At 44.7% G+C, this 16238-nt stretch overlaps 1 protein-coding gene across 2 annotated transcripts in view; it reads left to right on the forward strand.

Annotated features, from left to right (window-relative positions):
- The window catches only part of LOC115612892 (gamma-aminobutyric acid receptor subunit beta-4), a 76520-nt gene extending 64513 nt beyond the window's left edge, over nucleotides 1–12007 (forward strand). Inside the window, exons 6-9 of one of the 2 annotated variants that reach the window (XM_030497751.1) lie at nucleotides 3190–3327; nucleotides 4973–5125; nucleotides 7836–8080; nucleotides 8583–12007. In XM_030497751.1, coding sequence (XP_030353611.1) covers nucleotides 3190–3327; nucleotides 4973–5125; nucleotides 7836–8080; nucleotides 8583–8960 — 914 coding nt within the window. In that variant the 3' untranslated portion in view covers nucleotides 8961–12007. Of the gene's footprint in view, nucleotides 1–3189; nucleotides 3328–4972; nucleotides 5126–7835; nucleotides 8093–8582 lie in introns of both variants that reach the window. The other variant, XM_030497750.1, reaches the window with a different exon arrangement.
- The last annotated feature ends 4231 nt before the right edge of the window (nucleotides 12008–16238 follow it).

Genomic DNA, 16238 nt, shown 5'->3' on the forward strand with positions numbered 1-16238 from the left:
AAAATAGCCCTTTTGTGGTGCAGGGGTGCTGGGTTTGGAAAGCAGCAGCAAGCAGCTGGGGTCTCCTTCCCCACAACAGCATGGGACGCTTACCTGCAGGAGATAAACCAGTGCTGGCACTGCCTGTTGATCCTACCCCTCCATCCCAAAAATCATCCTTACTGCATCCCTGCCTAGCTATGTGCCGGGATTCAACAAAAACATGATGAGGCAGGCTGCAAACAGCCTGTTAATCTGACATTTAAAGATGTCGTATCAATACTTTATGATATTCCAGGTTGAAATGACTTGTCTTTGCGAAAGTTCTTTTGCTTTTTAAAAGTAAAATGGAAATCTGGTTTTCTTTCTAAAGCTAGAAATCAAAGCAAAGCGTTTATTTATAGACTGAGCAACCTTTCCCTTTCGAGTCACTTTAAAAAATGGCTTCCTGAAAAACATGTTTGATTTCATATTGCGTAATGCCATAATAAAAAAAAATACAGAAAATGGTACCCCATACCAGCAGGTCACGGAATAAATGGAAGAGAGCTGGTTAACTGCGAGATTTCCTAAAATTAGTTACTGTGATTTGGCATTTTCATTGCAGATCAGGAAGTAAATTTGAAGTCACTGCTGTTAAATTTGTGGATGATGAAGATAGCAGTTCACATGGCTTGCTCGCTGCACATATGAATACCTCCCAATTTGAATGCATCCAGAATGCATTTGAATGCAGCTAAATGCAGAGGTCTGTGCCTGGGTGCAGGAGCACAGGCCAGGTTGCCACAGTGAGGGACTTGTATCCTCATGGGTATTGACCTGGGGGAATAATGAAAGGATGGCAGCCTGGAGCATCGCTGCTGGAGGGGTCATAGCAAGGCTCTGGAAAAGGGCTGGAGTGAGTCTTGGTTATATAAACCAGGGAGCCATGAATCAGAGCAGGGAATCAATTGGCCTCTGAATATGTCGCTGGTGATTTGGGAAAGGGACTCTGTCTATGTTTGGGTTTGAAAATAAAGAAAGGAAGTTGAGAAATCAGAAGAGGTTGAGAAAAGATGCTGAAAAGTGGTTCAAGGGCTAGAGCAGATGTTTTGCAGTGAGAAACCTCAATAGCTCAATCTGGTTTGTTTACTGCAAAGGGGGTAGAGAGGTGACTTGTTTACAGGCTGGGTGCACCTCTGCAGAGGGGCAGTCCTGGGTGGAAAGGGCTTGGTAACCTCCTAGAAAAATTCAGAACAACCACCAGAGTCTGAAAGTCTGAGCCAGATGAATTCAAATGTAAAATCGTACACGATGTTTTCAGCTGAGAGAGTGTTTGAGCTGCTGGAATCAACCACCGGGAGGAGTGGCTGTTTCTTGCTGCTTTCCACACTTGGTCTCAGCACTCTGGGAGAGATGCTGCAGTTTCCCCTTCATAGATGATGCAAATACCAGTTCCTGTGTACAAAGCTGGGGTACTCGAGGCAGTGCAACATCTCATGACACCCCGGTGCCTGAGATGATAATCTAAGGGTCCCAAATTCTGTGGGCTCGTGGGTGTGGGTGCTTTACCACTTACTGCCATGGGAGCAGGATCGTGCTATGGGGTGAGAAGGTGGAGCCCTGGCTTGGCTGTTTTTACATCAGCAGCAGATCTGGCATGGCATTTGGAAGATCGTTATTATTTCTTAGCACCCGTGAATAAGTGCAGTAATGACTGAGAGCACAGGATGTGGGTTTGGAGGCTACACAGTCATCAAATAATTCAGTTTGGGAAGAGACCTCAGGGTGTCTCTACTCCAGACCGCAGCTCAAAGCAGGGTCAGCTATGAGATCAGACCAGATTGCTCAGATCTTTGTCCATTGCTTGCACCATCCTCAAAGGTTCAGCTCTGATCTGGGGTAACCCTTCACCCCTAAGGCTAGGTAGAAGAATTTCTCCTCCATGGTACATTCAACAACTCATCATTCCCCAGATCCCATTGGTGCTAGTTTTGGTGGCAGCTCTCTCTAGTGGATGTTAGCCTTGCTGGGTATTGCTGGCCAACTGCCTCTCTGCTGCAAGGGCTTGTGTACAAGGCAGGCTGTCATGCTGCAGTGCAGGCTGTGAATAAAAGTGGTCTATCAGCACAGGTGAAGTTCATGCTCTAAAGGAAGCCTTGCACTGTGCCATACCAAAGCCTGTACACATATTACTGCTTCTTTGCACACAGAGGTTCTCCTATGCAGCTCTGCACTTTGCTTAGACTAAGAGGCCACCCCTTGTGCAGAAACAGCCACAATGCTTCAAAACCCAGCTTGCCACAAGTGGCATTAATTTTTAAGTGGAGATGAATCCTTGCTCACAAAGGCAATGGGCAGGGCTGTAAACATCACACTGATGGGAAGGGAGCTGCATGATTTCATCACCTGGGCCTCACTTCCCTTAAGTCTAGAACATCTCGGGAGTCTTTGTGCTGGACTGTGGCTATGGGTTCCTGAGCACTTCCAGCCTGTGAAGCCCTGTCTGACATGTTTAGTTTGGGATTAAAGTAAGATGCTGTACCCTTGACTGAGTTAAGACACCATTCTCCTGAAATGTAAGGGATGAGTATTTGTTACCAGCCTGACTCCCTCTCTTCACCCATTAGCACTCTTTTCAGCCAGCACCTGGTAAAAGCAACTGCTGATCTCAGAGACTCTGTCCACTTCCTGGCTCCAAATTTTGACTGACGGTACTTAGAAGAAGGAGGTTCTCTGATGTTCAAATTTCTTTTCAGCTGCTGTTGTGGATCTTTTTCTCTCTGGGAATTTTTAGTACCTAGATGCTCTGTTTACCTAGTCCCCACCAGAATGTGTTGTGTGATCTCCCCCTTCTGGTAAAAGGAGGCAGTTTTTAAAAACCAAAATGCTATGTTTGGTGCATTTGACAGGCTTCTGATGCACAAGTCCCTGTCATGTCAGCAATGGAGATATTAGAGCCCAAGCCAAGGTTTATCCGCTTCTCACCTTTTCCTCCTGAATTCTAGCCAGAAGTGGGAGCTCTGACCAACTTTTAACTCTTCCTCTGGGAACTGTACTGCCAAGCTCAGCTGAAGAAGAAAAGTACGTCAGCAGGGAGGAGCTATGCCTGCTGTCTGATGGTGTGGGGTTTCCTTTGGATCCTCTTCCAGATAACTTAGTGAAAATGGGGGTGTTACCAGCTCCAGCTTGTCATCTTAGTTCTCTCTCTGTGCTTCTTCATCTCTGCAGATGGTTACACGGTTGATGACATTGTCTTCTTCTGGCAAGGAAATGATTCTGCTGTCACAGGGATGGAGGTGCTAGAGCTGCCCCAGTTCACCATTATCGAGCAGAGGCTGGTCAGCAGGGAAGTGGTCTTCACCACTGGTGAGTCTATGCTGAAGGGATGCGATGGAATGCGCAAACCTGCTGATCAATGTCAGTGTGGTTGTTCCTCTGATTCAGATGCTGAGGCATTAACTCAGGATCTAGGCTTCGACTTGGGTCCCATTCATTTGGAAAAGAGGCATCTTCTGTGTCCATCAAATCATCAAATCTGTTTTGGTTTGGGTTTTTTGGTTTTGGGGGTTTGGGGGTTTTTTTGCTTTTTCTCTTCAGAAACTTATGGGAACATTTTTTTGCTGCAGCTGTTTTCATTTCTTAGTCAGAACAGTCAAAACATCAACTGAGCTCAAACCAGAACCCTTTTTGAAGATTCTCAGCCTTTACGTTATCATGTGGTTTTCAACTTGCTCTCGAAGCTAATGTACGTGCAATAGTAAGCAGAAGAATATATCAGTTGAAAAGCAAGTGGCCTATGATATGATGCAAACCCATCTGTGCATGGCAAAAGAAAGATCTGGAGAGAATACCTTGGACGATTCAGATACTGCCAGTTGGAAAGTTGGAAGGGTTTGGATTTTGGTTGCTATCTTCACTTTGATCTGGCATGGAGTTCACTGCCAAAACATGCCGCACACCTGCTAAATAGGACAATTTTTGAAATGCCATGAAATCACAGCCTGAGTCTATCAGCAGTGGTGGCAGATGGTAATGTTGCTACAACAGTGCCTTGGGGGCATGCTGGGAGCAGGGTCCCATTGCACTGGTAATCTAGAGACCTGCAACAAGAGGTAGTATTCCTCCAAAAGAAATTTGCAGTCTAAAAAGGTAAGACCTTCAAGAAAAGACTGGTGAAATACTGTGTTCAAGCTACACAAAATGTCACATAATGGTGAGAGAACATGACCTCCTTTTTCCCAGTCTACTTCCTTGATCATTAAAGACTGTTCTCTTGTTATTTTCACTGCCAACCCATGATTACATCCATGTTTCAGGCTGCTGTGTTGCCTAGGGGAAGGAGGAATGACTTGGACTTCAGTTCACAGCAATGAGAGAGGGCCTGCTTTGTTCCTGTCAGAATGACCCTGCTCCAGTGAAAGAACTGTAGAAGTATCAGTATCCCCATTAGGTTTGCTAAAAGATTAGGAGGAAGTTGCAACAATTTGGAAAAAGAAGAAAAGACCTACAGATTAACTGACAGTACTCTATCTGCATATGAATTTGCCCAGTCTGACCATAACCCATTTTTAGAACAGCTAGGGAAAAATATGATTCAGATCTTCATTGCTGTTTGGAGGGAAAGCAAGCACATGAAACATTGGAAAATCATCTCACTGCATCCAGATACAGGGTTAAAGTCTCCTGTGTAAGCCTGTATCAAATTGGCACGTACCATAATAGCAGTTTTGGTACTGAACAGACATTCTCCAGTGATGTCTGATATAATAATGTATTTAACCTAGAGTTTCCTTTTTTCTTAATACTCTGAGCCATCTGAGCAGACTCTGAAGAGCCCCCTTCCAAAAACTGGTGAGTCTGCATAACTAAATGAAGAAAAAAAGAAATTTCTCATTATCCCTGCCTCTTGAGAACATTTCCCAAATAAAATTTCAATTTCTAACCTAAGCTCTTACCAGAAATACAGCCTTTTCCTCCTTTCAGACATCTCCCTTTAATATCTCATTGACAGGTTCATATCTGCGCTTATCCTTGAGTTTCCGGATTAAGAGGAACATTGGTTACTTCATCCTGCAGACTTACATGCCATCTATTCTCATCACCATCCTGTCCTGGGTCTCCTTCTGGATCAATTATGATGCTTCTGCTGCACGAGTGGCACTGGGTATGTACCTTTTCATTACATGTCGTAGAAGGTGCTTTTTGGGGGGAGATCAGCTAGGACAGCTGTAAGAAAATACCTCTTTTTCATGAGGTAGCAGCTAAGAAAGACACATAGGACTGTCAAACTTGTCATCCCATATGAATAACATCTTTTTCTGAAAACAGATTTTCATCCATAAGAGCTGCTTTTTTTGTTCAGCAGTATCAGTACTTCCCAAGCTTCAATCTGTATTATGTGAATCAGTAAAAGTTCTACCGTGAATTTCTGGGGGTGCACGTTTAGACTCTATAACAAAAGCATAAATGGTCACAGCTTCTCAGACATGTAAGACTATGACATGCCATGAGCCCACCAGTTTCTTCGCTCTGGTTTGTACTTGTTTTCTTAAGAGAAATCTGGGCACTCCTTGGCCAACGGGTGTGCCAGGACCAGTTAGTTGGGTGATAAATGCTGAGGGTGGGTGGCCAAAGAGTAGGAAGAATGGTGAGTTGATGGCTAAAAGATGAAAAAAAAAAAAGGAAGTGGCAATACACATTTTCATGATAGTTGAGGCCCCATACAGACACTTCCTGTAGCTGAAGACCTTCATAGCCAAGGCAAATGTGGCACAGTAGTTAAAGTCTGAGTTCTTAAGCGCATGTTCCCCTAAATAGGAATGTTTTCCTATAAGAGGAAATAAATGAAGTCTTTTAAGCAACAGAAGGGAAGTGGGGGTGGATTGCAGTTGAGGATTTTGGAGAAGGAACAGGAGAAAAGGAGGAAGGCTGGCATATGAGAATGGGGCTGTGCAACATGTTAGAAAGTTCAGAGGAAATAGGAGAGCCAAGGAGGGAGAAAGATTTAATCTGTGAGTGGGAAACAGCTCGGAGGGGCAATTGAGCACAGGTAGAGACCAGGTCTTACAGAAAAGATTGGGGCTTAAATTAGCTCTAGGAGAAGACAGAGTCTGAGAAGGCTCAAAGGAGGGATGTTTTGTACAAAGATATAAAATAGATGATTTGGCTGTGCTTGCTTGGAGAGGCTGGAGCAGGGAGACAGGGAGGGAACAATGTCAACATGGTAAATAAAAAAGGTAAGTTGCATTGACAAGAGTATAATCACTGAGAGAAGAAAAAAGAGACCATGGCAGACATTGCTGGCACAGTGAAAGCACAAGCAGAAGGATGGACATGAGATGCACAGCTGTTGAATTTCTACTGACATCTGGATTCAGAGGAGAAGACAGAAGAAAAACATTGTAGATCAGAACTGTAACAGCTCTCCCTGAACTATTCCTGACAGCTCTCTATATAACTTGTCCTTAAAAAGCTCCAAAGAAGGAGACTCCACAGCCTCCTCTGGGCTTTATCTCCAGATTGGCCTGCTTATTTAGTCAGAAAGTTCTTCTTTGTCCTAAGTCTCCATTGCAACTTGTCCAGTTCTTAATGGAGGAGTGGATAACATTCTCTTCCACCTTTCTTTGCCCCAGATTTCTGGATACATAGACTACTGTCTAAATATAGACAATATAATATATTCTGTGAGTATAAATATATCTCACTTCTGCTTACTCTTCTGTGAACTGAAGACTATTAGTTTTTTAAATCTTTAATCTTTTATCAGGAATGACACTAAAGAGTCCATGAGGGTGAAAGGGAAACAGGACAAACAGAGGTCCAGGATGCACAAAGAGGTTTGACCAGAATAGCAAATTAAGGTCATGGAGACGAAGAGAGCTGCCAAAAGAGAGATGAGGAGGAGGGACATTAGAAGAAAAGAGATCAGCAAGGTAGTGAGAAAAGCAGGACAGCTGAGCTAGAGAAGTGGGAGAAGAAGATTAGGTTGAAGAGGGAAAGTTACTGCCCCCAAAAGAAGCATGAAGGCTCATTACCATCTTAATGAAGTTGGCAGAAGACTGTCAAAGAGACAGATTTGAGGCCACTTTGACAGTCCAGAGAAGGGAGGAGGCTGAGAAGAAATTGAGGAAGACTGAAGCTGCGAGAGTAATCGTGGTGCACCAGGCTCTTGGAGACTGAGTAAATTGAGAAAAATGTGTTCAATGAGACCAAGAAATGTTTATTTAAGATGCAGGAAATATGAGTAGACCTAAAAAGGAGAGCATAAGAACCATGGGAGGAGTGTGTACAGATGATAATTGAAGTAGTGAGTGGTAAAGCTGGTGAGAGGAAGGTGGGAATTGATGAGATCAAGGATGTAGACAGAAGCCTATGAAGTAGACACCAAAAGAAAGCACCATGAAGGGGGAATCTCCTGTTCATGGCATTAGAAAGACACAGCCAATTCTAAATTCATGTCAAGGATACTGAGGCATTCAGTAGTGTGTAGGGAAACCTGATGTGTTCCTGAAGTAGAAAAAAGGGAGAAGAAGAGGTTGAGAGACTGAAAGCAAAACTGAATGTTTCCTACAATGCTGAGGGAAAAAAGGAAGATCAGGGAGAACTTACAGAACCAAGGTCCAAAGGATGTTTATCCCCATCATCCTGATGATACTCAGCTTTGACATTTTCTCCCACTGTTGGCATCTGGTTTATATTCTCCAGTCATTTGCATTGGGCAGCTGGGCTAAAAATAATGACTCTTTTCTTCCCAGCTGCTCTGATCTCATCCCTCCTGAGGTTGTCCAGCTGGGAGAAGGGATGGGGAAAGCTGAGGGTAGCATTTCAGGAAACCATCCCACCTTTGTAACAGAGCACCTACCCTCTCCTTACAGGGGTCACCACGGTACTTACAATGACTACCATCAACACCCATCTGCGGGAGACTCTCCCAAAGATCCCTTATGTCAAGGCTATTGACGTTTATCTCATGGGCTGCTTCGTCTTTGTGTTCCTGGCGCTCCTGGAGTATGCTTTTGTCAACTACATATTCTTCGGGCGAGGCCCCCGGCAGCAAAAGAAACAGAGTGAACGGATTGGCAAGGCCAACAATGAGCGCCACCGTTACGAGGAGAAGAGGGTGAGAGAGCAGGTTTGTCCCCTTCTTTCATTGTGGCAGGAAAATTCGGGCTCTGCTGTTCATTCAGTCCTGGGTGAGCTGTGGAACAGCCTTCCTCCTCATCATGAGCGATCAACTCCACTTCCCCTGTCTGGTGATTACTGGGAATGTTTTTCTCCTTGATTATTTTGTCATCATCCTCAAGCCAGTCTCATCAGGACGATCCTCTTGCATAGGGCAGGTGTACCCAAAAGTATCCCCGTGGCTTTTAGTTCTGCCATGTTGGGCAAATCATACTACCCCACTCAAAAGTTTGCTGCAAGCACATGTGGCTAGTCCTTTGACTCCAGCACTGGTGGACAACATTTTCAAATGCAGAAGTCCAGGTTCAGAGCTCAGAAATGAGCCTGTCACTGGTATTGTTACAAAGAAAATAGTTCAGCATCATCCCTGATGGTGTGGCCCTGTGTGCTTTGTACACAGGATATCCCCCCTACCTTTCTCTCTGTCTTCCCTGTTGTAGGTTGACCCTTATGGTAACATCCTCCTCAGCACTCTGGAGATGAACAATGAGCTGCTGGCCACGGACATGATGAGCAGCGTTGGCGACTCTCGAAACTCTGTCATGTCCTTTGAAGGCTCAGGAATCCAGTTCCGCAAGCAGCTGGCCTCTCGGGATGGATTTGGTCACCACTCAACCCTGGACCGCCATGGTCCGCTGACCCACCATGCTGCAGCCCGCAACCGTGCCAACAGCCGTCTCCGCCGGCGGTCATCTAAGCTGAAGCTTAAAATCCCAGACCTGGCAGACGTCAGCACCATTGACAAGTGGTCACGAATCATTTTTCCAATCACCTTTGGATTCTTCAACCTTGTTTACTGGTTGTACTATGTAAATTGATGCCTGCAGCCTCCGAGAGAGATAGGGATAGACACTCAGACAATGACAACACAGGAGTGTTGTGGTCTTTTGGGTTTGGGTTTTACTCTTTACTATCATTATCATTTATTCCTTTGATTCATTAGATTTATTCTAAGCTTACTCTTCTCTTTTCAGCACATGTAGAACCACGGAGTGTGTGTTGGGGGGGTAAGGGAGAGAAGGGTAAATGGGAGGGGTTTTGGTTTCAGGGAGGGATGTGTTTGCCTTGATTTTGGTTTCCTGCTGAAGGACTTAAACCATTGTAAAAAAAAACCAAACAAACAAAACCACAAAAAAAGAACACTCAAAAAATCAAAAAAAAAAAAAAAAGAAAAAAAAGGGAAGAAAAAAGGAGAAAAAAATTACATAAAAAAAAAAAAAGAAAAAAACACACAAAAACCAAGAAAAAGTTTTAAAAAGGGGGGGAGGGAGATTTAAAGAAATTGAGTCAAAAGCTGGTGGGGCGATAGGTTATCTTTGGCTGTGCTCACTAATGCGCTATCCTCAGTTCCATTTCACTACTGAATTTCATCTTTCTCTTCTCAGTGTTGTTATATTTTTTTATCTTTCTTTTGTCACTGCTCTTAACCCCTTCATATTTATTCCTTCATGGATTCATGAGATGGTAGGGGTTCATTCTCATGCTATGAGATTTCTCTTTTCTTTTTCTCTCTCCCTCTCCCTCTCTCTTGCTTACAAGCCTAAAAGAATCTTTTAAACCAACAAATAAAAAAGAATATTTATTTTGGAAGAGCTGGGAAGGGGGGAGGACAAGGCAATTATTTGGGAGGGAAGGGGCAATGTGGGGTTATGGGGGGGGTGAGGAGGGAGCTTATCAAAAACAAAGGCACATTTGCAAGTTGCCTTTTTCCACCTTCAGGAGTTTGCAAACTGTTTTTCCTGTATGAGTGCGTGTGTGTGTGCGAAACATCTGTGTGTGTGTATGTGCGCATGTATGTAGATATGGATGTGTGCGCGCAAGCATGTTTTCTGGGGAGGGGAGCTGGGGAGGGGGGTTTTGTAATGTCTTTTGTAGAAAGAGAACACAGATGACATTTAACTGGCAGTGTTTTGGGGGAATAGCAGGGTTTTGTTTGCTCACTGCAGCTTTGTGAGGTTGGAGGTTGGAGTCCCAGCTCGCATTAGAGAGACAGAGCTGGGGAGGTAGACTGTGCGAATATATACTTGCTGAGGAAAGAGAGGGCTTTGGGGGTCAGCAGTGGGACAGTGCTGCTGTTCACTGCTGGCATCTGATCTCTCCTAGACTAAGCTGATTCAGTCCTGAAAGGAGGGGTTGTTCTCAATCATTCCCACCCTGCATCTTTCTTACTGAGTTTGGTGAGAAAAGCAGTTGCAGGACTCTGAAAACTGAACCCTTCCCCCCCCACACCTGTTCCTTGTGCCAGAAAAGGAACTTCACACTCCAGCCCACTGAGCGACCATAGCCTATGGCAAGGTGGAGGAAAGGGTGGATGTCATTTAACTTTGTACTTTGGGTTGAAAAAATCTGGAAATTATAACTATCCCCTTTCCTAAGAAGTTCAAAAGCAAATCGTGGGCTGGAACCCTCTGATCTGTACTGCTTCTATCAGGCCTTGCTTTATGTCTGTTAATACACGTGGAGGGTAGAGAAGAGCACCCTGTGTCTGTTGCTGCAGAAGATGTAACTAAGATGCAGTAGAGTTCCTTTCGGCATCATCCTGCTGGAAGAAAATGGTCTTCAAAGCCTGAGCAGGGTGAAACTTGCAATGAAAATCCTGAGCTTGTCAGCGCTTATGGAACCCCCTAAATCTGTAGCAGCTTCCACCCACAGGCACTCATTGTAAAGGTACAGAAGGGTAACTTGGCCTTGGACAGCAAGGTCAACTTTTTCCAAAGGAGCCAGTGACTTTCAGGAAAATCCCTGAATTATTGGCCACTTTGGCAATCACTGATGATTAATAATCTCCCTTATAATATTAACAAAAGCCATGAAAATAATAAATTCACAAGTGCAAAACTTTAAAACTAGGGTCATTCTGCCATTCCTGGAGTAAAGATGAGAACCTTGTTCTTACCCGATGGAGGTTTTTACATGCCAGACACACACACTGCCTTGAATCCAACCACCCCTTTATTTTCCTGCTAGCATTCCCTTCCTTTTTCCTTGATTCCCATTGTTAGGGAGAGCAAAGTGATCCTCTGAGACCAGGGAAACTCCTGTTTTCCAGATGACAGATGCATCTAATGCACATCTTTTCATTCATTCATTCATTCATTCAATCATTCATTCATTCATTTGTGTCTCTACAGTGTTATGAAAATGTGACTCACTATAGGCCTGACCTAGTAGCGCTGAAGTAATGAAAAGTTTTGCCTTGACTTGGATGAAGCAGGATCGGGGCTCATCAGAGTAATAAGTATTGTTATTTTTATATCAGTAATGTGTCTTATGCATTTTCTACTAACAGAATCCTAAGCATAGAAATAGAGCACCCATCTTTCTCAATCACTCCTTATCTCTGTCTCCCTCTTTCATATTCATGCATGCACACATTTGGTCCAGGCCTCCTTGGACTCACCAAGGTTTTAGCACAATTGTTAAATCAGACTTAGATTCTCAGCTGTCCTGCAGAACAGTCTCTTGTTGGTTTCCACATTCAAGAGTGATGCTGTTGAAAATGTTTTTTCCCAATATTATTATAGTTTATGGTCCAGATGGGTCTGTTTAGGAATAAGTCTGAAAAGTGAATGAGCTGGATGATAGTGCTGGATTGGGTAGTTTTGTCTACTCTATATACAGGAAGTTAAAACCTGGCCAATGGAGAAAGTTACGTTTTCTAGTGGGATTCTGTTTGGAAACGGCTTTTAAACGTTTTAATGGAAGTCATAAAGTTGTGTTTTATGACATCAGCAGTATAACGTAGGTGGATATATGCATGTCAGATGAATGCAGTTTCCTGATGGAGGCTGCCTATCAGCAGGTTCAGTTTTTAAGGGGAGTCTAACCAACTGATTGATGATTAAATAAAATATCTAAACACTTACCCTTTATATATGTGATTGCAATGTAAAGGGTGGTCAGAATGAGAGAAGGGAAAAAACGAAGCAGTTATAAGAAGCCTATAACCACTGGAAGGAGAACAAATGGCCATGTGGTAAGATATTATGAAGCTGGGGGAGATGACTCAGGACCTCCAGTAATTAGATAGTTGTAGTAGAAGCCTGACAAATGTGTGGTAGGAGTTAGAGACCTGAGAGCTCTCTCAACTGGTCAGAAAGACCGGCAGAGGCAGCAGCACACAGATGATGCAAAACCCACCTATGCTCTTTGCTGCTCAGGCACTGAGCCCCACACAAAGTGGGGTCCTGACCGACCCCATCCAGCACCCTGCAGGTACAGCCCAGGGCCTCCAGCTGGAGATCAGGCACAGTGGGGCTATCTTTAATATTTGAGGCTTCAATCAGAGATTGAGCCCAGAATTTCATAGAGACAATCCAAAAGCTTTCCAGGGAAAAAGCTCTACTCGGCTTATTTTTTCACCTGCTGGGAGTGGGAGCCAGACTCCTTTGCTATTGCCTCGGTTCTCTGTTGGCTGGGTTCTCTTTCTTATCAGGAGTTGTCCTAGTTTCTCTCTTTGAATGTTTCTGACCTGGTATTACCAGGTCAGTTTTACTTCATAGAGTCAGTCTTAATATATCCAGACATCTGGACTATTTGGTCCTACACAATAATCTTTGCCAAAGAGCGTGAGGTCAGGACTTTTCACAGTTCAGGAACTGTCTTACAATTTCTGGTGACAGGGCAGGAAGCTGGAGAACAACTGAGTGTCCTGTGACTCAGATGAGTAATAGAAAATATGTTCCCATACAGGGGTGAGGGAAGAATGCTGAAGGCCTTTAGAAATGCCCTCCTCCATAACTGAGGTGGTACATCCATTTTCACCCTCCATAGCTGTCCGAGTCCACCACTGAGAAAGGCAACAAACCCATGTCACATTTTGAGGTCCAGTGATCCAGAAAGCAGATGGTGGAGAAAAAAAGGCATTTTAATCATACTCAAGGCTCAGAGGTTTCAAGCCATCACAAGCATGAGGAAAGGAAAGGCATGAACCTCTCATGCAGTGGGTACAAAGTTCATCTTATAGGAAAAGTGGAGGGGATTTCGACACTGCAGCTCGTGTGCCCGCTGCTGTCCACCTTTTCTTTGTAAAGGGAGAGCAGCATAGAAAAGGGGAGGAAAAAATGTTCCAAAGTGGAGCTGCTTCTGACTTCCGCTGCAGTGGTGCAGGAGGCAATTCTGATTGCGCTGGGTTTGTTTGCAGCTTGGGGCAAGATTGCTGCTTACTGGGTTGTGTCTTTTAGGAGAGACTGTAAACACAGGCATGAGGGATGCTCCAGGCTGCCTGAGGGAGCTGGGCTGGGGGAGAATGTTTTGCACCTTTCCAATGCATGACAGCCTAAGGCAGGCATGTGGAGGAGGAGAAGGAAGAGGGGAATTAGAAATGAAATCTCTCTCAGGATATACATGGCCAACGCAACTCTATCGTTTCATTTTCTGATACTGTATAGTGCTGTCACTCAGGGACCTTTAGGAACTAGGACCTTGGGACTGTAATCCTGCCTGTCCCCCTCTTATCCCCCTCTTCACCCTGAGTATTAAGAACTGAAAAGAGAATGAGAGAAAGAGCAAAAAAGGAGAATAAGAGCCCTGCTAGCAAATCCCTACTATTCCATGAGTGAAAGTAAAGCTTTGGTTACTAAGGTAAAAGGAAAATGTATACCTTTATATTCATGTCTTCAAGCATAAACCAGCCCGTAGTGTATATAGGTTAAGTTCACAGTGCATGAAACAAACAGGACTGTAGGTCTTAACTGGCATCCAGCTTTCTTGCATGCACATCTGACACCACGCCAGCAGCTTATGTCTTGCAAATAAGTAGGGAACCTGCCAAGGCTTGGCACTTCCTCTGTCCAATGGACAGCACATCCATTTCCCAGAAGCAGAGCCATGCGGGGAACTGATTCGGCCGGTCTATTTGACCAGATCTGCTCCAGAGGCTCTGTCGGGAGGAGATAAGCGGTGGGGGAGGGAGCTGGTTTTGTTTTCTTTTTTGTGGGGAGGAGGAAGGGAGTTTAAATCTCTGAGCTGTTACCAGGCAGAAGAGAAACCTCTGGAGCTGCAGACCAAAGGCTTTAGGGAAGGTGGTTACTGAAATCCTAATAGAGAGAATGGGATGAGGAGAAAGTTGGTGGTGGGAAAGAGCTGTAACTTCAGAAGCAGAGCAAAAAGGAGAGAGGTAGTGAAAATATATGTGCAATACAATAGGTTTGAAGGGACTAGAGCACTGAAAACTGGGGACCTCCACTGAGTCAGACAGGCTGGGTGCAGCTGCAGGCAGCACTCAAGGAAACCCAGCCATGGCAGCAGTCCCTGGTCTCTGAGAGACGGTGAGGTCGGGAATGGGATAAATACAGGGAGACTCATGGTGCACTGCCACCAGTATGAGCTCAGTCCCTTTAGGCAGGGACAATCATTTGCATCAGGACAATGTTGCAGGAGCTGGGCTGGGATGCACAGGGGAGCTACTGCCATGCCAAGCTGGGGCAAGGTCTGAGCTCTCCCCTAGTGTCAGAAATCAGAGCCAACTGGGCAAGAAACACCATGCGGGTTACCAAATGCTTTCTTGGAGATGAGACTGGGCTTACCAAGCAGGGTGGGGTGTCTTTACAGTAGACATGGAAACTGGGTTGGGGGCATCGGTTCGGGTGAGAGATGTGAAACCTATGTGTTGGAAGCAGGACCTAACGCAGATGCTGGGAGGGAGGGTGAAAGGGTGGGAGGGAGGGAGGGGAGCAGAGACTGGGGAGGAGAAGATGTATATAGTCTTGGGGCTTGGGTTTTATTTTTCATTTATTTTTTGTTTGGTTTTGTTCTTTTTTTCTTTTGGTTTTTTTTTTTTTTTTTGGAAAATGTTTGATTTCTAATGTCTTGATGTAAACCAAATAAAAATGGTTCTGTACATTCAGAAGTAAAGAACAGCTGAAAGGTGACAAGTGTAATAAAGAAGCACTGTCCTCCAGGCTGATACTATAACACATTTCCCCAGAGTTTTCCCACAGGGGTTGGAGGGCAAACCCGGTGCCTGTGCCTGCACAGAGGTGCAGCCCGCTGGGATGATGACCTTAGGGCTGGCTCCCTGATCCACCTCCAAGCGCAGTAAAGAAGAGGTGGGCAGTAGAGTTGGAAGTCATGGTATGTAAGTAACTTTTCAGTGTTTGATCCTACCACCCCTGAGGCCAATGGGAGGAGGAGAAGGCTTTGTATCAAACTCTAACCTCTTTCGCACGTGGTCTCTTCCTGAAGAGCCAACCTGCACTATGCCTTACTCTATCTTGGGATGTAGTGAAGGGGGTGAAGACGATATCAAGTATCACTTGCATAAATGAAGTAACATGGATGAAGGCAGTATGAGTCTGAACTTACTTTAAAAAGCTTGTGCTGCTGCTGCTTTCTGCTCTGTGACTTAGTCTAGCACAGTAAGTGCTAGGAAACGTCCAGCTGCTCAGAAAATGTGAAGATTTATCTTAAGAACCTTTGCAATTCAGTAGAACCTTGCTGTTCCTGGCAAGGTTTGTGAAGGATAGGTTTGGAAGAGAGTGAAAAGCAGGGACCGAGTGTTAAGCTTAGTTATCTGGTTTAGTGGCCACTGCCCTTGCAGAGACAAATTCTTCAGCAGAAATACAGAGTAGACTCAAGTGTAGGGCACTGACTGAATTTGGATTGAGGGGCACTGGTTTCTATGCAGTTTCCAGTTAGCAGAAATAAGTGATGGGGAATGTCAAGGATGATGATGGTAGTGGGTCTGAGACCTAGGGGTGACCCTCTGTGTTACAATCCATCTTTGTCTGGACTGGGAGGCGTGTCAAGGGTAAAAAGCAATATGAGAAATTACCTGTCTGTCTTATGTTTAGTGCTTTGGAAAAGCAGAGGACAGTCTTGCCTCCATGGGGCAGAAATGGCTTCTTTCTACAGCTGGGCCAATGAGTGTTGTATTGTTTGTGTTACTGCAGTGAAGCTAAAAGAAAAAAAAATTTAGGTGGAAGGCAAACCAGAGGGAAGTGTCAGTTCCTTAGGAAAGGCTGTTGTTCAGCAGTAAGGCTTTTTTCTCCACTGCAGATGCTCCTCCAGCTAGAGTGCATCAGCACAGTGCAGCCACACAGCTCTGACTCAGCCATTTCTGCTGATGAGTGGGCCAAGCAGGACTGGTGGGTAAC

Source organism: Strigops habroptila, chromosome 9 (genome assembly GCF_004027225.2).
Source record: "Strigops habroptila isolate Jane chromosome 9, bStrHab1.2.pri, whole genome shotgun sequence".
Taxonomy (NCBI): domain Eukaryota; kingdom Metazoa; phylum Chordata; class Aves; order Psittaciformes; family Psittacidae; genus Strigops; species Strigops habroptila.